We start from the raw sequence: 23,931 nt of genomic DNA, 5'->3' as shown, positions 1-23,931 counted from the left end.
CAGGTATTTATATTTGCTAATTTTTTTAAAAAAGTTATCATTTTATTATCTTTTGCTTTATTTTAAAGTTTTTGTTCCTATAACTTTAGTCTGGAGATCAGTGCAAACTTAATTTAAAGTGACATTGCATGGTTTGTTTGATTACAAAAACTTAACAGGGCGACAAATTAAAGTAATGTTTCGTACGGCCGTCCATGGGCTTTATTTATGTATTTTTTAGGCCAATAGAAACGAACTGTATTGTACCACGTGATGGTATAAGTACGATCAGCTGGTTCGCTGTTTCGAAGTAGAAGAATGGCGTGCAGTAAATAAATGGGCATGAAATTGTTTTTATCATTTCTGTGGTAAAAAATGTTTCCGTCAGGGGATGAATTTGAATTTGTACCACCACCAGAGGCACCAGTTTTTGAACCGGATGAGGAAGAATGGAAAGATCCACTTTCATTTATAGCTAAAATTTACCCATATGCAGTTAAAGTTGGAATATGTAAAATTAGACCTCCACCGGTTAGGTTTTTTCCGTTACAATTAAGAAAAAATGATCTTGATGAAAATCATTTACTGCGTACTAACTCTTTTTGCTTATTTTAGGACTGGCAACCACCATTCTCAGTTGATGTGGAAAAGTTTCGATTTACACCAAGAATCCAAAAATTAAACGAACTTGAGGTCAGGAACGTTCTGTTCGCGCAACGTCAGACTTTACTTCATCAAAGCAAATTTCTGTGACTTTAGAATGAAAAAAAAAACATAAAACGTTAATTTAATCATTATTTAATTTTTCTAAACACTAAAAAGTCTGCTGAATTAGTTTTTACTATTTTAAACATCAAAATTCAAAATTGTGATGTTGGGTTGGATTTTTTACTTAAAATTGCATTGTGGGTAGAAAACAACTTATACATACTGAAAGTTTTTTACTCGAAAATAAGCCTAACTGTTTTAATTAAAAAATTAAAGTCAAAGCAACCTTACATTTTAACTGAAAAACAGTTTTTGTTAATTTTTTTATTCCTTTTATAAAAAAAATGTGGTTCGGGTGTTGTTGTGGTACAAATATGTACTGCCTTGAACTGAGTTTTTAAAATTGCTTTGATATGAAAAGAGCCCATAAACCTTTTTTGATGTTAGATTCTTCGCACAAGCCCTAACAACTGTTTGGCAGGAGAAAACATGCAGGAACAAGCTGGCTGAAACACGTTATTTTCAGCCAATCTCTTCTCTTGGAAAAATGTTACGGTTTTAAGTTATTAGCATAGATGGATACCTTATGATTCATATGCATGTATAAAAAAATGTCCTTTTTAAGACCTGATACCTTTTTGCAATGAAATAGACTGAAAATGACCTCACTTTTTCCTGTCACGCAATGGTCGAGGCTAAAAAGGGCTTGATTCCATAAAGATCTATATATATATATATAGATTTATTCTGTGTAATTTAACTGTTTATTTAAATATGTACATAGGCAAAGACGAGAGTAAAGTTAAACTTTATTGATGCCATTGCAAAGTTCTGGGAATTACAGGTATGTGTCACAATTTCAAAATTTAATTTGATGACCAGCGTGATACCACTTTAATGCAAGTAAACATGTGTCCAACCATAAATTTGTGTTGTCTGAGTGGCGATTCGAACTGGGTGCTTATTGAGAACATCTTTAGGTGTTTTTTCAACATGTTCTAATTATAATACCATTCCACTGGCATCAGGAAGTATATCATCTGTCATGAGAATGTATCAGGACTTTACACAGCTCTAACATCAGAAAAAAACTATACTAATATATGTTAATAAAAGAGAGAAAAAATATCAATATTTTCATTTTAGGGAGACTCTTGCTACTGAAAAATATATTTTACGTATAAAAATTTTCTTTCCTATTTGTTTTAAATATATATAGACCTTAAGATATTTCATCTGCCCAAATAATGTTTAAAATGTTGAAAGGTTATGCAAAGTTTTTTTGTTTATTCCTATTTTTCTAACAATAGGCATTTTTTTTGAAAGATTCTTCGGTAGCATCCTCTGCTGAATCCAACCCTGTTAAAGAAAGATTTCTAGAATAAAAGTATTTCTGCACACCTTTTTGTAGCTGAAAGTTTTTTTAAAAAAAATGAAAATGCTATCAAAATTTTGAGTTTGCACAGTGATTGTCATAAATTTCTATGTTGTTACTAACTTTTTCTTTAATAATTACATAATATTTTCAGTATAATTTGCAAGTGCCTAGCATTAAAGCTATATTCAGCAGAAGTAATTATTATTAGTAACTATTTGAGTTTAAAGAGAAATTGCTGAAATTGAATATTTTTGGTGAAAGATAATAGTATATACCTATGAAATTGAGAATGTTATAACCAAACAATATTCATATATAGTCTGAAATTTACCTTTAATAATTATATATGCCACCTTACCATGCATTGTTTACAAATTACGCTAACTAGTTCAAATAAACACTATACATCAATTTCATACATTAATATACATTTTAGTTATTTCATCTAAAATGAAAAAAGGGTACTTAGCAGTTGTAAAATCCTACCGCTTAGCCCTCTTGTATAACTAGCACACAGCCATAATGTAATGACATGCCCTCAAAATTGGATTAACTCCAAATTAAAAAAGCATTTCAATATGGTGGAGGAAAAGTGACCGAAATAGAAAAAAACACTATATATAGGCTAAATTTCTGGATACTTAATACACATTTGCGAAACGAATACTTTTTTGTTCAATAATATGTTGATTTTTTTAAGATTAACTGTGAAAGTGGGAGTTAAGTTTAAAAAATACTTAATTAAAAGATAAATGCTGCAAAACATCTGATGTTTGGGGTTCACTGATTAATTAGTCCCTTGTCTTTGTCATGACAAAGTTTTTACTGTTTCAAGAATAAATACAAATTTACCATGTCATGGCTATGTGGTTTATTCTCAACGATTTGTCACACTAGATTGATTTTCTAACTTCAATGTCTGATAAAAGGGCACATTGTAAGGGCAGATTGTAGCTGTGGAGTTACGAATTAGGATAATTACATTTTCATCTAAAGTGATAATCATTTTTTTTTATTAGGGATCAGTTGTCAAGCTGCCAAATGTGGAGAAGAAACCGCTTGATTTGCATGCTTTACACAAGGTAAAACTCTAATTTATAGATAACATAATTTCTAAATAAACAATGTTTCGATGTTTTGTGTCTGTGTATGCTTTCTTAAACCATTCAAATAAGAAGGCTTTCTTGACAAAAATGACTCCATGATGAAAGATGCTCTAAAAATATGTTGAAAGCTGAAATCCCATTGATCATCATTAAGTTGAAAAGTATTTCGCTACCTTAGTTCTAAAGGGGCCTAAGTCCAGGTCCTCCCCAATTCTAAATGGGCCTAAGTCCAGGTCCCCAACAATTCTAAAGGGGCCTAAGTCCATTTTTATGAAAATTAAGAATTTTGATTTTTCTGAATCTCTGGATCACTGGCTTTCTTTTGATGTGTCTGAAGTATGGGTTTTGAGGTTAGAAAGTCTTGAAAATTGATCACAAACCTTTGATAAATAACATATTTAATTTTAAAAAGGCCTAAGTCCATTAAGGTTTTAGTGCATATGGGCCTAAGTCCATCTGGATGAAATGTTTCAGTTTTAAAAAGGCCTAAGTCCATGGGAAAGGGCCTAAGTCCATATTAAATTCAATTTAAATAAAAAAAGGACCTAAGTCCATTTAGAACAGCCCAGCATTATGGTTGGTTGTAAGTAGATGAAAAAATTTAATATAGTGTATTAATGATTTAATGGTGGTAAAAAAGAAAAGCAACAAAACCTGCATAGTGTGTTTTCAAATGTGGTTATTAGAAGAAGAATATTTTGGTTTGTATTAGAACTTTTTGGTTACTTTATTCAAATGGGTGCATCTTTATTCCTTTCTAAATATTTCAATTACAGTAGCTGGGGATAAATAAATAAAGACTCCAGAATAAAAGCTCAGAAGACATAACATTACATTGCAAGACAGACCCAGGATTATAAGTTTGTTCTAAGCTGGTGAATTGATGGTGAATGATTCTGTCTGTCCAAAAAAAACTTAAAAAAAACGCTAGAGGGCTTAAAAATGATTGCATTTGGCTAAAACTGGTAAAACTTGAGTGAATATGTGGGGGAACTTTTTTTTTTGCCTCTGTAGTTTTTTTCTTTAAAAGTTTTTTTAGTTTCGTAAGCAAGCCAGTGTGGTTAGCATGTTAGACAATATATTGTTTTAGTTAGTAGAAAAGTAAAAATGGGCACCAGAAGTTGGTATTCTGAAGTAAAGTATAAAGTTGGAGAAAAGTGTCATGTTAGGGCTGGCTATTTTGACAAGAGTGGAGCAGCTGATAAATATAGTGGCTTTTTTGTTCACAAAGAAGAGTCACTTCTTGAGGGGAGAATCCTCTCTGTCCACAAAAAGTCAGTTAGAGTGAAATTCCTAATTGATGAATCAGTATCAACCATTAAGTTTGAACACATTCTGGCAATAACAGATCAAAATCGACATCTAGTTCATTGGGGTAAGTCACAATAATATTCTATTATGTGTATAATAGTGACCAAAGGAATCAACAAAATTAATTTCTACGAAAAAGGTAATGTTTTCATAGTAATTGTCGGGAGGAATATATTATTTGAAGCTATTTTATTTTCCTTTAAAACCAAAGTGAAGATCACAATGCTGTCAGTCTGAAAGGTTGGTAATTTAGTTTTAAATTCATGCAAAAAGAAGATTACATTCTGGACCTTTATAAATAATATTGAACCTCTTTGATTAAACCTAAACATTTAAATTGGACAACATAATCCCTATTTTAACTTAACCTCCTACACTGGTTTGTATTGATTAGATCTTAGAGGAGGGGGCTTTCTATGTTGGAATTATAGTATGCAAAAAATCTTGATTTTCAGATGCTGACGATTCACCAGTTTTTAATGACGTGTTTCTAGGTAATATCACTTCAAACTCCTCATTGGTAAATCAAGGTAAGTTCGTAGAAAATTCTAGACTTTTGGCAAAGACATTTATAATGCTTGTCAGAAGTTTAGAACTGAATGTAGCAAACTATTCATTTTGATGGTATTTGCACACACCCATAAGAAAAAGAAAAAGAAATGAGGAAGACTGGGAGAAAAACAGGAAAAAGCAGAAGAGAAACTTTGGCCAATCTTACAGTCCATACAAATCCTATATGAATGGGAAATCAAATACACAAACACGGTCAATTGGTGAGCCCTGTCATAACTGTAGGCTGAATTGTAGTAACAAAATATCAGTGGATCAGAGGGAAAACTTCTTTCGTTCCTATTGGAATCTGGGTAACCTTGATAAACAGAGGCAATTTCTTTTGAATTCCATTATTATTGAGGCTCCATCTCGACACAGACCAAGGAAAGAAGTAGGTGAAAATAGAAGCAATTCCATAAAGTACTTTTTAGACGTGCAACAAGTATGTCAGCCAATGTTTTTGTCAACATTTGGTGTATCTCGCAAAACCATACGTACTGCTATTTTTTTAAAAAAAAGATGGTAATCTTGTCTCAGAAGACAGAGGAGGAAAAGGACAATCTCGTGTGAAATATAATGAAGATTCCCTTGATGCAGTAAAACGACACATCATGAAATTTCCAGTTATGGAAAGCCACTTCTGTAGGGAAGGAACAAAAAGGCAGTATCTCGCCAGCAACCTAAACATATCTAAAATGTACCAGCTTTTCAAGCTAGAAAACTCTACTAGCAAAGTGGAAGAACATTATTATCGTAAGATTTTCAACGAAAATTTTAATCTAGGGTTCCATCAACCCAAGAAGGATCAATGCAGTGTTTGTGTGGAATATCGAAATGCTGTTGATAAGACCTTATTGCAAGAGAAGTATGATATCCACCTGAAAAATAAAAACGAGGCTAGGCAATTTAAAAACAATATCAAAGAAGAAGCCTCTAAGGATAAAAGTATATACGTAGCTGCGTTCGATCTTCAAAAGGTATTGCAGGTGCCATTTGGTGAGCATTCCGATTTTTTTTATAAACGTAAACTTTCCGTTTATAACCTAACCGTTACAAACTTGGTGACACAAAAAACCTTTTGTTTTGTGTGGAACCAGAACATTGCAAAGCGTGGCTCCAATGAAATTTCAAGTTGCCTGAAATTGTTTATTGAAGAATTACAAGACACTGTAAAAACACTCTATCTTTTTGCTGACAATTGCGCAGGCCAAAATAAAAACCGTTTTATAGTTCAAATGCTATCCATCTTAGCAAACGAAAAGGGTATTGTCATCAACCTTGTGTACTTAGAGAAAGGCCACACACAAAATGTTAATGATACGGTCCATTCCGTTATTGAGCGTGCAAAGAAAGGAGTTAACATCCATCACCCTACACAATGGATCACGCTGATTGAGAAAGCTGCAAGGAAAAATCCATATAAAGTAATTTCAATGGATTCAAACAACTTCTACAACTTCAAAAGCACTATATTCCATTAGTTAGCAATTAATTTCACTTAGGCTACTATTAATAATTTTAACATATTTTTTTTGCATTCCTTATTTTTAAAACAATTTTTATTTTCATGATCTGTTTATTCTTTATATTTTCTGTTTTGCTCAAGTCACTTTTTATTATTCAGTTTTGTCAATAGTTCTAAAGTATTTCAGTAGTTTGATTTATTCTTTTTGTTAAGTTTAGACTAAATCAACTGACCATATTGAGCACTGTTAGCTGATTCTGAATACACACATATTTTACAACATAGAAACAATTATTTATCAAAATAGTTTTTAAGGGGTCTTTACCATTTACAATAATCAGCTCTCCTTTTGGGCTGCACCTTCTGATTTCAATTTTCTATTTCTGATGATTTTTTTTAATACTCACAACGTAGAGTCTACTACTGTGAAGTAAATATTTTTAAATTTTAACTTTACAGAAAAGTTTAGCTACTCATAACTCAAGACTTGCAGAGATTGCTCTAAAAGTATCTTATCAGTAGATTCAATAATTTATTTTCATTTAGTTTTTTTCAATTTTGGTTTACATTACATTACAATATTGCCTCAAGTTGCCTCAGAGTAGCCTCTAGGCTGCAGTAACTTGCATTGCCTAGCTAAATGTCAATACGATCTAGTCTCAAAAACACTGGTGACACTAGTTACATATCACTCACTGTCAAGGCTATGTTATAAAACTCTAAGCATGCCTGATTAAGTGACTAATGACATAAAGGCACATAACAACTAATTTATTAAAGTTCTATTATATATTTCTTCAACACTGTTCCAGTCTTGTTGATAGCTGATATTGTTCTTGTTGATTAATATTTACTAGTCTAATAATTCCTGTATAATAAATATTAATAGTAAAATTCAAGGAATATTTAAAATATTTAGCTCATACTTCAAATAAAATGTACTTCTACCAGCACTTTTATCAGTCTATTCAGTTACTCTATTCTAGTTCTCTTCAGGGCTTTAGGAAAAGCATGGAGTTAGGCCTTTTTTATGTTTAATACCTTTCAACCTTTTTTCTACTCAGAATGTGTTTGGACTGCTTTTAGAAATGTTTCGGACTTAGGCCTTTTCACAAAATTGAATTTTGAAGGTATGGACTTAGGCCCCTTTAGTGAAAACATTCATTATGGTGCTAAGTCCTTATAATTTAAAATTAGTAAGCATTAAAGAGGCCTAAGTCCTTTTTGTTGTTTTCACTTGGTGGCACATGATTTATTTGCTTTGCCAATAACAGCTTTTGATCCAAGAAACAAAATCATAATCATGGCTTTCAGAAAAGTTTTACTTCCATACCTAAATATTAAAAATGACTTCAGAATCAAGTAAAAAATTAAATCGCAGTTTTCTCAAAATTAAGAAAATGGACTTAGGCCCCTTTAGAATTAAGGCTCTCAGGACTTAGGCCCTTTTAGAATTAAGGCACTTAGGACTTGGGCCCCTTTAGAACTAAGGTAGCGATTTAGTTTTGTAACATTATTATCATAAATAGTCCTAATTAAATATTCTGAAAGTAGAACTAAGTATCTTGTTAGTTTTGTGGCCAATGAAAAGCAAAAATAGGAAAAACTTTTGTCTAAATCTGTTTTTGTCCAGGTTCAGTTTCCTTTTTTTCTCTTTGAAATTTCTGTTTTTGCCAAAGCAGATTACTCCTTGAAAAGGGTCAGAAAACTACTGTAAAAGTCCTGTAAATTAAATGATCACCCTGTACCAAAGTGCTAATATTCTATGGTTCAAACTATAAAACTAAAAACCAAAAACAAATTTATTTTGTTCTTTTTTATGTATCTTCTACTTTTGGCCCTACCTGGAACAGGCGAGGTCCTATAAAATGTCCTGTGTCCATCTAACCATTACCAGCTTTTCTCAGATTTGGATTTTTTTCTGTTATTTTGTTGCACAAAGAACAATATACCCTTGAATGCGACAACGTCAATTTTTTTAGAAAAAATTGCAGAACTATGCACAAAATGAGTCAAAACAGTCTAGAAATAAAGTTTTTACTCAAAAATGACAGATGAGTCAAAAAATATGGATTTTCTAACCTTCTAACCTTTTTCTAACCTAAGGATTGGATTTTTAGTTTTTTTTCTAATGTTTTAAATCTAGGTAGGTCCATTAAAGTTTTGCTTGATTTATTTTTTATTTTGTCAAATTTACATATTTTTTTTCAAAACATCTTATTCTGAAACTGTGATTCATGAAAACTCGCTGTAAAAACAATAGTCCTTTTTTAAATAACTTAATAGGTCAAAACCGGCTGGTAAAAATGTGTCAGTTTTTAAAAACATATTCCTTTTTATCATGGCTCATCCATCAGGTTTAAACCTTAAGTCTAGACTGATCGTGTACTCCAGCCTATAGTTTTTTACAAAAAAGTAAAAAAAATGATGAAGTCAAAATCCATGTTGTTTCTTCAGTTGGTTTTTTAAACTTTAAACCTTTTAGAGTTTTTACGTCATAAAACTCCTTAGATTTCTTTTTAAATCCTCCCCTCCTCTTAATAATGCTCTTTACAATATTGAAAAATTCATGTAATTTTTAAAAAATTGTCACTTGCATAGTATTTTCCTTTTCATCTGGAATATTTCATGCCTTCTTTGTTGCTTTTACCTTGATATTTTATATACCCATAAAATACAAGTAATATCTTATATCTTAATATCTAGAATATATAAAAAAATCTAATTTTCTTTATTTTTGGCATTAAAATCTATTGCTGTGTGATTCTATTCAATTTTTCCATTCAATTTGTCACCTGTCTACTGTGAGGTCAAGCTGTCCTTTTCTTTACTTGAGAGTAGATCTATTGTACGTTTCCTGCTAAAATATGCTCGTTAATGCATTCTTTAAAATCATTTTTTTGTAAGATTGTTCAAGCTGAAGGTGGATATGAAGATGTTACACGCTTACGGAGGTGGAGTCGTATTGCATTACTAATGGGCTATAACAATGCACCAGCCAGTGCTGTTTTAAGGAGGCATTATGAAAAGATACTTTATCCCTATGATGTTTTCATGTCAGGAGCAATGACTGGCGACAGTGAGGTTAGTCTTCTCTTGTGCTTCTTGATATTTTTTTAAGTATGTGGGATAAATAGCTATGTTCTGGTAAAGAACGTAAAGTTAAAGCATTTGCGGTAATAAAAAAAACTCTCCGCACTTTTTTACTATATTATATTTAAAAGGTTATGCATCAAATCCATCAAGAACTTCAATAAGAAAGATTTTGAGATAAATTTTTATATATGTTAAACCCTAATGGAAATAAATATTTCTAGTTACCATTCCCACAAGATATCTGACAATTTGCCGACATGAATAGAGAATTTTTGTTAACGTGTTGGCATTCATCTTTGGACATGTTCAAAAATATGAGGCATTTTTTTGGCCAATTGTGAACATTTAGGGTGTATGTTACATGATTATCATTTTAATTATCTTAGTCAATATTGTAACAATTTGGTCATGTCAAGAACATTAAACTGTAACAATTAGAAATTCTCGTGAAAGTTAGGCAATCTGTCAAAGAGAAATTAAGTGAAACATAAAAAACAAAGAAATGATAACAAAGTAACAATACCTATTTACAAAATTTCACCTTATTTTGTTACATAAGTATCATTTTATGATAAAAAGATGTTTTTCCTGATTTTAGCAATGTTCACATTGCTGCCTCATATTTTTAAACATGTCCCTTTCTGATGGCAATTAGGAAGGCTAAGTCTGTTAATGCAATTGCCCCATATATATTCATAATTGCTGTCCCTAATTTAAAAAAATATTTGTTACTACAGTACCGCTTAAATGTAACTTTACATGTACGCGATAGTTATCAACTTCACATGAGCTTTCAGTAGCCTTAGAACTTAGAACTTTCCTTGTTATTGTTATTGTTAACCTATTGTTAAATACATGAGCTATTTTTGCATGTTGAAAACAATAGAGTTCATGTCTTGTTTCATGAAATTTAATTAGCTCATGTGAACTGCGTGTGTCCCATTGTTGTATTTAATTGCTATAATTGTGAAGAGATCAATGAAAGAAAAATTTAACCAAGATTTAAGTGTCTATTGTTTTTACTCACGTACGTTTAAAAACGAAAAATGGCAATAGAAAAGCTTTGTTAGATCGCATTTTAAAAGTTTAAGAATGAAAAACGGCGATAGAACAGATTTCTTAGATCGCATTTTAAAAGTTTAAGAACAAAAAGCGGCGATGGTGCTTTTAACGTGTTATTTTCGTTCATTTTTCTAAAATAATATATTTCAATGACCTTCGATCTTCGATCTTTTGAACAATAATATGCATGTTACATGTGACAAGTTCGTGTGTAAACAAAAGATATGTGAAGGTTCTTTATGTAGACATGAGATCGTTACATGAGGTCGTAAAACTCACGTACATGTAAAGTTACATTTAAGCGGTACTGTTTATGAGATTGCAAAATCTTCCTTTCACGCATAATAAATTTATATGATACATGCATAGGCAAGTGCTGGTGTGATAAAACAAGAAATTGTTGAACCAAAATTAGATGTACGTGAAATAGATGAAGACAATGATGGAGAGGAAGATATGGAAGATATGGAGTACAAGCCTCCCTCTGGTGGAAATTACGGTACTCGTAGATCAAAATACAAAACTGATAATGCTGACTCAGAGGTAAAAACAATGTAATATCAGAAGGTTGTGTTTTGGAATGTCTTTTTTAAATTTTGATCAGATATTTCTTTATAAAACAATACTGATTAACATTCTCTAGAAGGTTACAGAACTACAGAACTTATACTTACGCAAGATTTATTGGACCACATGGGTCAATGTAAATAACTTTTTGCATGCACTTGGTATCAGTTTTTGTTAGAACTGTATATTATATTTTGTAGATTGATTACAATAAGAATCCTGAATTACGTAAACTGCAATTTTTGGCACCAGGCCCAAAGATATCTGGAAAAACTGGTAAGATTTCGTTATATATTGTGGTATTCTATTTTCCGCTATCTACAATGATGAAATCAGTTACATCATGTGTATATCACTTATATCATGTGTATATAACATTTTGACAAATTTTAGAAGCTTAAAAAGAAGTCCTAGTGGTTCATTTGTTTTTTTTTATTTGAATTTAGGACGTGTGAAAAAACAGAGTGGGAAATACAATAAGGATGATTACATATCATTACCATCTGACACCATCAATATCCAGGGCCTTACACGACGTAAAGCAGCTCAAGTTAAAAAGACAAAAGAATCCAACATATTTGATGTTGTTGCTTCTTTTGTAAGTAGCACTTAAAAAATTTAAATCTTTGAGGCAGCACAAACATATCATTTTCTTTAAGATCAGCTTAGGACTTGTTATCTAAACATATTTGGTTCATCTTTAGGTGGATGACTATAGATGTAATATATGTGACAACGGTGATGACGAGCATTCTATGCTTTTGTGTGATTCTTGCGACTCATCGTACCATACATTTTGTTTAATTCCTCCTTTAACTGCAATACCTCCTGGTGATTGGAGATGTCCCAAATGTCTGGCCAAGGCAAGTACATAAAAAGTCTTCTTATACCAAAATTATTCCAAAAAATGTTGCGTATACCGTCCTGATTATCTAAACAAACCGCTCTAGCAACAATCCGCTCTGTTTACCACATAACTTCATAGTTAGGCTATAAGCCATCCCTTAAAACATCTTTGCAAAATGTTTGTGAACGAGGCTTGGGTTTCCCCAGGGCCAATCAAAAAAGGAATCAGCTGAAACGAACTAGTTCCGTGATTTATGTCTTAATTCTGTGATGTGTTATTTCCAATGTTAGATCTATTGGAATTATTTCTAAAGCCTATTTTATGATTAAAATGGGTGCAATACTTGGCAACTTGTCTCAGATGTAGCTAGTGACTGCTTCAAACATCGCCATATATCTTTTTCTGTTGCTTAAAAAACAGATGCGACATTAGGAGAACTTGGTGAAATGAATTAAAAAAAGGATCTGTGGGGGCCAGCACGCGTTGCTATGAATTTTTTTTCTTAAAAATGTTTTCCTACCTGTCTAGTTTTATAATAATGTAAGTTTGTTTGGTATTTAATAAATGATTACAAAGATAACAATGGATTAAAATGTCTTTTCCCCATCGTGCAAAGTTTTTCTTATCTGTGAGCTACCCCAGCGATGTTTAGGCTATCTGTTCAGTAAAGTGGACAAATTTCAGTACTAATGATATTAGTGATATGGTAAATCCTCGACACAGTCTTAGGATATCATGTCATAACCATCCAGTGTTGCCAGTGAAAAGAGAAAGTTACAAGACAAGTGAAATCACATTATGAAAATGTTCACATAATACGGACAGTATGCTAGATATTTTTGAATGCTTTTGTGGGTGCAATGGATACTTCTGTTTATCTATAGGTGACTTTCACAAGTGGATTATTTCACAATTTTCTTTAACAAAGTCTATAAAACATTAGCTATAAAATTGTTCTGTAATTCACAAACCTTTGTCATCATTAACAGTTTGACGTCAACTCAATCTTAGTTAGTGAAGCCATTGCATTGCACCTTTAAGTTTGGGGTCAAATAACTCTAAAACAAGTGGAAGTAACTTATAGCCTTTTTTTGTGTTGGTAAGTAGGGATTGGAATCAATGGATTCATAGCGTCATCCAGAAACTTTTAAACCCTGATGTGTAATTAACCATTTATCTAAAGTACACAACAATATACATTATTTTAATCAGTGTTTCAAAATCTACATATTGATGCAAAGTTAGACCAAAATGGTACATAGATGGACGATTAATGACGTCACCACTAAAATGTGTAAATCAATTATCCTAAACATTTTATGGCTGCCTAAGTGGATTTCTCCATGGGAAGTAGTTTTTTTGTGTGATCATTTTATTATCATCTTCATTTGCATCTTAGGAATGCAAGAAGCCAACAGAAGCTTTTGGCTTTGAACAAGCCAAAAAACGATATTCATTGCAAGAATTTGGACACATGGCAGATAAATTTAAGGAAGAATATTTTTCAATGCCTACTCACGTAAGTTTTGTAACTCATTTTGCAGACAGTGTAATAGGTTTTGGTTTAATTTAATTTATATGTGATTATAATAGGAGGTGCCATTGGATGTTGTTGAAAAGGAGTTTTGGCGTCTTGTGTCATCACTGGAAGATGATGTTTTTGTTGAATATGGAGCTGACCTGCATTCAGCGGATCATGGTTCAGGGTTTCCAATGCGTGAAAATACAGATGACCCTGATGATGAGGTAAGTTATGGTGTGGTTTTTGTTTTGTTTTTAAACTTACAATTTTTGAAATCTCTTTTACATTCTTACTTGCTTTTATGTAATGTTGGTTGTAATTGACATCTTATAGGAGTACATTCGTTCACCATGGAACCTGAATAATTTACCTAATAATGATAAATCAGTTCTAAAATACATCACACAGAATATCTCGGGAATGAAGGTTTGTTTTCTGTTTTTTGCCTTTACCTCTGGGTGGCGCTTCTAAAGTAACTGTCAGTCCTGTTAGTTTATCATGTGTGGGATCGCATCTGCGCCTCTGAAACAGAATTGACCATGCTGTTTTCAGACCTTAATCACAGGCACAAAAACCAATATATATGTTTAAGCAAAAAATTCATTAAAACTCACATGCCTGGACATCAGAGAAAATAATTTTAGCATGATTTGTCTTAATGAGACTGTAATGTGTAGACCATGATCTATGTATGCTGATCATATATGTTTTCATTAAAAGCCTGTCTTGTTATTAAATTGTTTTAGGTTCCATGGGTGTACATTGGGATGTGTTTCTCTAGCTTTTGCTGGCATACAGAAGATCATTGGAGTTATTCAATTAATTACATGCATTGGTTAGTTTTTAATTTAGTTTGTAAGGCATTATACAAAGGTGTTCTCTCTGGTGCTCACTTAAACTTGCTTACTTTTACCTCTCTCTATGGTTGAAAGAGACTTATAGTGCCCAATTTCACCTTTTTCTTTATGTCAAACAAAAACGCAAACTTTCTCACATAGTCACAAGAAAAAACTGAATGGCAAATATTTGTCCAGTTTATGATAAATCTGAAATTATTTCGTTAGGGGTGAACCAAAGACTTGGTATGGAGTTCCACAAAGTGAAGCAGAAAAGTTGGAAGAATGTGTTAAGAACATAGCACCAGAGTTATTTGAAAAGCATCCTGATCTTTTCCACCATCTGGTAACTACATGCTCCCCTACGACGCTTATGAACTATGGCGTCCCTGTTGTGAGAACAAACCAATGCGCTGGAGAGTTTGTTGTGACATTTCCTAGAGCATATCATGCTGGATTTAACCAAGGTTACAATTGTGCAGAAGCAGTGAACTTTTGTCCTGCAGATTGGGTACATTTAATTATTTAATGTTTAAAACTGAAACTGGAAACTAGTGTTCCTGTATGTGTAGTGAAAAATGTCAACTGTCTTATAAGTAATGGAAAACAACCATTGGATAAACATATTTTAGCATTTCATGTGTATATCAATTTTTCCAATGACATGTCAGGAACATATAATGTTCATCCTTTAATTTGCCTTTTCTTGTTTTCTTATTTAACCTTCTCGTCTAAAATTATGTATCAGTGTATTTTTCTACGTACGTGTTTTACATACGTGTTTTGTGAGACACCTGTAACAACCAGTTACTCAGCCCCTAAAAAATGTTTTTATGTTGTATAATAAATTTCTTGTGTCAACATGATGCTTTCTGTATAGTTGCCAACTGGACAGAAGTGTGTTGATCATTATGCTAACCTGAAAAGATCGCTTGTATTCTCACACCAAGAACTTGTATGCAAAATGACGGCTGCCCCAGACACACTTGATTTGGATCTAGCGAAAAAACTTTACGAGAACATGAAAGTGTTGGTAGATCAAGAAGTTTCAACACGACGGGCTCTGCACGAAAAGGTCAGTTTAGGAATGCTAACATTGTTTTAAAATATATTAACATATTTTCACTTACATTTTGTTCACACTAATGGATTTTTAGCTGACCAAGGAGTTGCCAGTGCTAAGGATCATTCTTCCTTCTTTTTTTAAGGATTACCTGTCTTTTTAAAAACGTGCTAAGAACTGTTAGTGTATTTAAATTTATTAACTCGCTGGAGCGAACAATAATATTTTTTGCATGACAAGTGTTTAAAAGTTTACACACCAAATGACTGGGGCTGTGTTAAGCCAAAAAAACCGATTGGTGTGAACCAACCCTTAGGAACAAGTTTATTTGCATTTGAAAACTGCTAACCAATGACACCCAGCTTGAACAAAGTGTTGTAAAGTGTTGATTTCCATCACTACTGTGATCACCATTGTTTTACTGTTAATATAAATATAATATATATATATAATATAAATATAAAATATTTTAGGGTATAAAAGACCGTCAAAGAGAAGCATTTGAACTAATACCTGACGATGCTCGTCAATGTTATTTCTGCAAAACTACAATGTTTTTTTCGGCTGTTGTTTGCTCCTGTAACAAAAGTAAGTATTGTTTTATCAAAATGTAAATCTTACTGCGTAATCTTTTACTTTAAATTGGCATTTAGTAGTTGCCGACGTTTAAGCCAAAATTCTTAATTCCTCCTCACCATAATTTTTTCTGGAAATATTTTTGTTGTAAATAAAACTTAATTAAGTAGGAGTTTGGAATCACAAAACAAGAAAATATATTAACAACATAGGTTTGCAGAGAAGATGCAAGCAAGTAATATTTCATGTCGGCAATTGTCTGCCTATGTGAGTTAAATTGAATAAGTACTGCAAAACCCAACTCTTGTGCCCCTATACCCTTATACCAATTCTATGTTGAACTTCTGAAGCCTCATTCGTTGTTGTATATATTTCTTTATTTTATAGATCAAATGTGCTGTCTGAAGCATTATGATGAACTATGTGTGTGCCAAAACTTTAAGAAATATATCAGGTATTACAAATACTCCTTGCATCAGGAAATTCCTATTATCTAAATTATTTTTTAAATTTTGTCATTCCAGGTAGAATCAAAATCACATTTAAGAGAAAAAGCCAGTGTTTACCTTGATATATTACCTTAAAAGTCTCATTTTTTTTAGATACCGTTACACACTTGAAGAGCTACCTCAAATGCTTGAAAATTTAAAAAAACGAGCAGATTCTTTTGATAACTGGGAAAAGAAAGTCGAAGAGGCATTTTCGTGTTCCCCAGATGCAAGATTGGGTAAATGCATACCAAAACATGTTTACCATTTTATATTGCACTATTAATGAAAGTAGATTTTGTCAAATAAGTATTTCTTCATCATTATTTTATGGTAGTTCAGCTAAATAACAGCTTTCAAAGAGTGTGCTATATAGTATACATATAGCAATTCTCCTTTTAGCCTTGTTCTTGTGAATAACCAACCAACGTGTAAATAATCATCAACATAACTAATTACGTTGTGATTTATAATTACGAGTTACTGGTCTCTTTAGAATTGATCGATTTCAAAGAATTAATCACAGAAGCAGAAGAAAGTCAGTTTCCTGATTGTGAGTTGCTTGATCAACTTCGGTCTTGTGTCGGTGAAGCTGAGCAGTGCGTGCAAGTAGCTAGTCAGCTACTCGCGAAGAAACACAAGACAAGGTATTTTATGTTTAGTTGTTGTGATGTAATTATACCGCAACAATCATTATTTTCAATGGAGTATTATATATTTTTTAAGAAATTATTTCGTCCTAGTCTTCTGTTCGTCAGGTTTTTAAAATTTGCTCGAATTAAGTTTTTGTCGTTTTTGTTTGTTTTTTTTAAAAATTTCTCGTATTTAGAAAAACTAGTACGTCTACAACCTCCACAGCTCCGAAACTGTCTTTGGACGAGTTAAAAGAATTTGCCAGCCAAGTTCAGAACCTTCCATGTGTTATAAAAGAAGCACGAGCAGTCGACAGTCTTATGGCGCAAGTGGAAAGCTTTCGCTTCGATGCCAAGATACTGTTAAATTCGAATGAGTACAACGAGAAAAAAGTTAGCGAGTTGCTTGAACACACTGAAACGATGGATGTTGATTTACCAGAAATTAACGACTTACAACTGGTGAGTTGGCTTTAAAGCATTTCCCGCTGGATCGTTTCGTACTATGAGTTTTATTTGATTCGCTTTTTTTATTACAGGACTTAAAAGCTGCTAAATGGCTAAAAAGGATTGAGGAAATTCTGAATCAAGATGAACCGATATCTCTTGACATTATTCGAAGTTGTGTAGATCAAGGGATTGGGCTGAGGAAGAAACAAGGTTTGTTTTGTCTGTCTGTCTGTCTGTCTGTCTGTCTGTCTGTCTGTCTGTCTGTCTGTCTGTCTGTGTTTTTGTTTTGTTTTGTTTCTTCTAATAAATTATTCGTTTATTTTAATTTTTTCTCTCCTCAGCGTCAGAGAAGCCACTGTCCAGATTAAAGGAACTTCTTTACGCCGCAGATCGATGGGAAGAGAAAGCAAAACTATGCTTACAAGCTAAGTATGGGTTTATTTTTTCACAACTTTTAGGCTCTTCTTCACCTGTTACAGACTCTTCTTCACAGGTGTTACCATCACTAAGAGTAAAGTTACATCTGTTGCAAACTCTTCTTCACAGGTGCTAGTTAGTTGGCACGACATCGAGATTTAGATAATGTACTTCTTTCTATGCAAAAATTTTAACTTTTCTTTCTTTTTATTTTAAGACCAAGACACATGATAGGTACGTTGGAAGTGATTGTACAAGAAGCTTCAAAGGTAAAGATCGTGCTTCCCAATGTTACTGCTTTGAGCGAAGCTTTAAAGAAAGCAAAAGAATGGTCGATAAAAGTTGATAAAATACAAGTAAGTATTGTAAAAAAAAAAGAGAAAAATGTGAGTTTTGTACGTGGAAAAAGATGTTTACTTAGGAAATTCGTTTCTTATCCATCACGCGTTTAATGTACTTTAGAATGATGACTATTATCCGTATTACGACATCCTGGAAGCTCTAGTTATCAAAGGTCGCCCTATACCCGTGCGACTTGAACAGCTACCCCAAATGGAATCACAGGTTGCAGCAGCTCGTGCGTGGAAGGATCGTACTGGCAGAACGTTTGTCAAGAAGGGTTCGAATAAACAGCTAATTGAGGTATGTGTTTCTGGTGTACATTCGTGTATCCTGTGATTTCTTCGGCGATGAGCGTTTTTATTCGTTGTTGAAGAAGTCCAGAACTGATAGGACAATATGTGCTCGTGGAATGGGCTTGGTTAGCTGCGCTTATTTGACTCTACTGTTAGTCTTATATTGTTTTGTTTTTTGTTTTATTAGATTTTGCGTCCTCGAAAAGACATTGGAAAGTTCGATCGCAAATGTAAGAAAAAGAAAGTGGTCGATAAGAAAGATGGTGTTGTTGAAAAAGAGAAAGTGGTGACGGAAAAACAAGATGTGAAGTCGAAAAACAAAAAAGACAAAAAAATCAAAGATCGTACCAATAAGGAAAATAAAGAAACGAAAGACAACATTCTCGAAGTCGAACAAAAACCATCAGAAACGACGGACTCTATCAAGCCTATCGGACTTCCTGTGGATGCAATCAATGTTCAAGACTATATTGCCCCCAATCCAGTAACTGTGGCTGAAGGTTTGAAAAAAGACGAAGAATTCGAACTGCAGTCCATGCGAGATTTGCGTAGTAAAAACACGGAGAAAATCCTGGCCGAAAATATTGAAGGACCTTATTGCTTATGTCGAAAACCGATCGACGGGTTTATGATTCGTTGTAATCTCTGTTACGAGTGGTATCACAGCTCATGCATTGTCGTTCCGAAAACTATTCATGGAAAACCGATCGGGAAAGGGTGTTCGGCCTGGGCTGCCGCACGTGAAGTACGTTATCTGTGCACGCTATGTTGCCGTTCAAGACGACCAAGACTCGATACTATTCTTTCTCTGTTAATGTCATTGCAGAAGTTACCAGTACGTGTACCTGAAGGAGAAGCCTTACAATTTTTGACGGAGCGTTCGATGAACTGGCAGGATCGTGCGAAGCAGGCGTTATCACATTCGGAGATTCAGCGAATACTAACGGATGTGAAAGCCGATTTGGATAGAGTGACAAGTGAAAAACAGACTCCAGGTACGACAATTACACAAACAGCTTTAATACAGAAGTTACTCGACGTGCGAAAAGCAGAGAAGCAGAGTAGTCTTGAGCAAGATATTAAAGAGGAACTTAAATCAGAAGATATCTTACCCACGGTTGTGGAGTCGATGAAAATGGAAATAGACGATGTGAAATGTAAAGGTACCGCTAAAAGTGAAGCCAATAAAAGCGATGCCGTTAAAAATGATAACGCTAAAAATGATAGCACGTTGAAGAAAAGCAAGGATGTCGATGCAGACTTGGAATGTACAGAAAAAATGGGAGGAAGTCCTGTTGCTGTAAAAGAAGCTATTTCAATAGAGGAAGAGGTGGCTGTCAACCCGCAAATTGTTCATTTACAGAGCGCAAGCTCATCAAGAGCTCAAAGTCCTATAGACGTGTGCACTCCGATGGAGAGTTTAAAACCAACCAAAGAACAAGACTCAAAAACGATGGAGCCTTTACCTGACGCGTTGCTCGACCAGTTAGAAATGCTGATGTTCGAGGGCGATATACTAGAAGTTGGGTTGGATGAGGTTTTGCAGATTTGGGCCATTTTACAAATACAAAGACCTTTTCTAAAAGAGGGTTGTATGATCATGGTGAGTTGTAAAAATCTCTTGATGTGTCTTGTTGCACGCGTGAACGAACTTTTTCATTGTTCTCAGCTGAAATGATTTAATGTTGCTTTTGACTGGGTTCAGACAGTTTGGGAAAATCTGGAAAACCTTATTTTAAATGTTGATAGGGAAAATCAGAGAAACTGACAATAGAAAAGTTGTTTTACGTTTGCTTCGTGTGTCTGTTATGTTTTGCTCTATTTTTTTCGTTGCAATGCGTACTTTGTTGTCTGTGATCACGTGTGGGCGAAGAAAATTAGTAAATACTTTTTGATGCAGAAGCTTTGGAAGTTCCTCCCTGAGCAACGTTTTGCATTCATGATATTACATTTTTTTATTTGTAGAATGCTGAGTACCGTCGAAAAATAATCAAGGATCGAAAGAGACAAAAGAAACGAAAGCACGAAGAAATATCGAAGCCGACATCCTTGCCGACGTCGGCCGTCAAACCAGCATCTGCATCTCCTGCAATTTTGAATATTTTAAAAGAAAAACAACTGTCTAAGAAACTAAAAGAAGAATCCACGACAATCGTGAAAAAAGAAAATACGTCGGCGACGCCTGTGATTGTCGACGATGACGATGTAGATGAAGATGACTGCTCGGCTCGGCCTTGTCATAAGCCGCTAGGTAATGGAAATTTGTTTACATCGCAGTCTTCGTTTGTTATAGTTACTATAGTGCTTGCACGGTTATGTAGAACGGATATGCGTGATATTGTGAGACAGTTAATTCATTCAATTTCTTTTCCAGGTGAAGAGGTGGAATGGGTACAATGCGACACTTGCGAAAATTGGTATCACGTGGTATGCGTGGGAATTAGCGCGCAAGAAGCCAGTTGCGCAGACGAATACGTTTGTCCGTATTGTAAACCGAAAAATAATATTAAAGAAGAACCCACAGATGTTATAGATGTATGTACTAAAAGCGAATCCGATATTCCGAACAATATAAAAATGGATTCTCCGAGTATACCGAATTTGGATGTCATAGCAGAGGTTGCACATCAACTAATCACAGATGCGGAGAGCAACAAAATTGAACTTGATCAAAAAGAAGTGTGTGCTCAAAGTACTCGGCATTTAGACTTGGACAGCTTGATATGTTTAGCTGACGTAAGCCAAAAAATGGATGTTGCTTCGGTGCCGACGAATACTTCTAATTCTGGAAAAGAAACAAACATTAAAACTGCTGATAATACAGAACAAACTGCTGATGTCAGCATGGAGGTAGAACCTATAAATACTACCAATGCAAACAGCTTAATTTCTGAAAGTGGGTTAGAGACTGGTAAAAAATTTGTACCAGCACTATCAAACACAGTAAGTTCGTGATGATAGATTCAAAGATATGTGTGTGTACATTTTGTAATATATAAATTTTCAGACAAGACAAAACATAATAGCGGTACTCAGCCTTGTACAAAGCAATTTTTTTTAGTTCGTTTCTTGGTTACACGATGCAATGTAACGTTCTACTGTGATTCTCAATTTTTGTGTTTTTATTTGGTCTGTGCAGTTTCGTTTTTATATTTTTCATGCAGAGGTATATGTTATGAAATGTTTATTTATTGTCTATATGAAATTGAAATGTGTTTATACGTCTAATCGTTGCTGTACCTTTACACTGAGTTTTTGCGTCATTTGAGTTTTCTGCGCTTAATTAGATTTCCAATTTTTTTTAAAATACAACTGCGTTTTTAAAGTCTATATCATGAAGTCAAAAATGCCATTTCTGCTTTTACAGTGAGAAATTAAAAATATTGTCTTGTTGCGCTAATATTCACTTAGACCTCTAGGAGGTGACTTGATATTTTTTTGTATGTTTTATCAAAACACCCTCGTGTTAAGAACATCATGTAAAATTTTACGTAAAAGAACATTAACCCGACTTTATCGGGATGAAATTGTTAGTGGCTATTTTTTGTATGTTTTGCCGGTAACCGACCATGTGGTTTAGTTTAACTTTTCCGAACTTCCTTAAAGTTCATTTAGTCTGATTGCTTCTATCGCTTGGAGACGTGCAGTCAATCAACTTCGATCAACTTTGTTACCAATGCTTTTGTCTCCTTTAACTGCCGCATTCTCTTCTCATGTCGCTTTCAAAAGAAAAATAAACTGGGAACGAAATTGATACGCCACCACACCCGTCCATTTGTGGCACCAGTCGGACAATTTGGTTCTCACCTGGCAATAAAGACCACTAACGAACGATATCTCGTGTTTTTTTCGTAAGTGAGAATCAGTTTCAACGCTTCTTGGTGCTCATTGTCGCTCGTTAGTGCCGTTTTTCGAGCACTAAGGCTTAGTGCTGTTATCAAAATTTTTTGATAACAGCACTAAGATTCTAGTGCTCATTGTTTTCTTCTGAGATCAAAGGTGCCGACATTCGTGCAGAAATATTTTGTACAGAACATGTTTTCCAAATGACAATAGAGTACGTTTCATGCTCAAAATATTAGGTATTTTTCTCTTTAGTGGGAATCACTTTAAAACAGGCGCTCATTTTCCAGTGCTCTTTATTGCCAATTGCTATCTCTCTTTAGTGCTCTTTAGAGCCAGGTGAGAACGAAGCTTTACAAGTTCCAAATTTTTACAACTTCGTGATTTTTTACCAGTTTCTGTTCTTGAATGAACTTTGGATTAACTAAGTTGAAAAGCTGTGCGAAATTGTTTTGTTCATTTTCCAAACCATAGGTTTTTATATTTTAATAGATTCTTGGGTACTATCCTCTGATGCATAACACGATGTTGAAACCGCACACCGTATCATAGCTGCATGATTTTCAAAATATGTCTAAAAAATTTAAGAAAAATAGAAAATTCTGTCGAAAGTTAAGTTCGCGCAGTGCAGTACTGTAAAGGGGGATTTTCACGAAGCGAATTGAGCGGCGAATTGTATCTGAGCATGCGCAGTTCGATGCAAAATCAAAACAAACAAAACTGCGCATGCTCAGATACAATTCGCTTCGTGAAAATCCCCCTTAAGGATCGGTCATAAAAATTTATGTTATGCGCCATCTTTGTTAGCTATTAGCGTTTTTCTTTAATAATTACGTCATTTCTTTCTGCATAATTTTACAAGCGGGTAGCACTTGGAACTATAAAGAGGAACTGTTTATTTTAGTGAAAGTTAATAACTCCTTGTATTTAATTATGTGAATTGTTTTTTGAATTTTAAATTTTTTAAATAGGTTACTACCACCTAAGCCTTGTTCTAAAATTCTAAAATTCAAAATGATTTACACGCGGCTTTTTTAAACTACCCAACTAAAAATAGTAGTTAAAAAACATAATAATAATAAAAAAAATAATGCAACTGGGGGAGGGGAACTTCGTAAGCCAGGGTTACAAATTGTAGCCAATTTTAAAAACGACTGTCATTCTAAAAGTAGGGGTTCGTAGGGGTGTTTTGAAGAACAGAACAACAAAAATTCACTTTATTTACACTACGTGTGGTACGAAATAGAGCTTTAATAAAGATAAAAATAACACTTTTTAATTTACAAGAACATGAGCCTCAGATTTTGCCAAAAAATGAGAACAGCTTGAGACCCAAATTAATGGTTTTAAGAACAGCTCAGGTATTGATTTTCTGATGAAAAAAAAAACCAACTCAAG

The 23,931-nt window shown here is 33.6% G+C and overlaps 1 protein-coding gene across 1 annotated transcript; it reads left to right on the top strand.

Annotated features, from left to right (window-relative positions):
* The first annotated feature begins 264 nt into the window (after positions 1–264).
* LOC130626086 (lysine-specific demethylase 5A-like) lies at positions 265–22,223 on the top strand. Its single transcript, XM_057441192.1, has 27 exons — positions 265–510; positions 595–672; positions 1,472–1,531; positions 3,085–3,147; positions 9,407–9,583; positions 11,027–11,200; positions 11,425–11,500; positions 11,671–11,822; positions 11,929–12,087; positions 13,471–13,590; positions 13,665–13,817; positions 13,927–14,019; positions 14,340–14,428; positions 14,658–14,940; positions 15,310–15,504; positions 15,966–16,080; positions 16,456–16,522; positions 16,671–16,795; positions 17,053–17,203; positions 17,386–17,650; positions 17,728–17,848; positions 17,980–18,067; positions 18,273–18,411; positions 18,518–18,697; positions 18,878–20,293; positions 20,656–20,941; positions 21,065–22,223. The coding sequence occupies exons 1-27, from the start codon at positions 355–357 to the stop codon at positions 21,643–21,645; spliced, it is 5,562 nt and encodes a 1,853-aa protein (XP_057297175.1). The 5' UTR covers positions 265–354; the 3' UTR covers positions 21,646–22,223.
* Positions 22,224–23,931: the final 1,708 nt, after the last annotated feature.

The sequence above is a fragment of the Hydractinia symbiolongicarpus genome, chromosome 14 (genome assembly GCF_029227915.1).
Source record: "Hydractinia symbiolongicarpus strain clone_291-10 chromosome 14, HSymV2.1, whole genome shotgun sequence".
In the NCBI taxonomy this organism is placed as follows: Eukaryota; Metazoa; Cnidaria; class Hydrozoa; order Anthoathecata; family Hydractiniidae; genus Hydractinia; species Hydractinia symbiolongicarpus.
The sequence above is the reverse complement of the archived record's forward strand: the minus strand, read 5'-3'. Positions and strand labels throughout refer to the sequence as shown.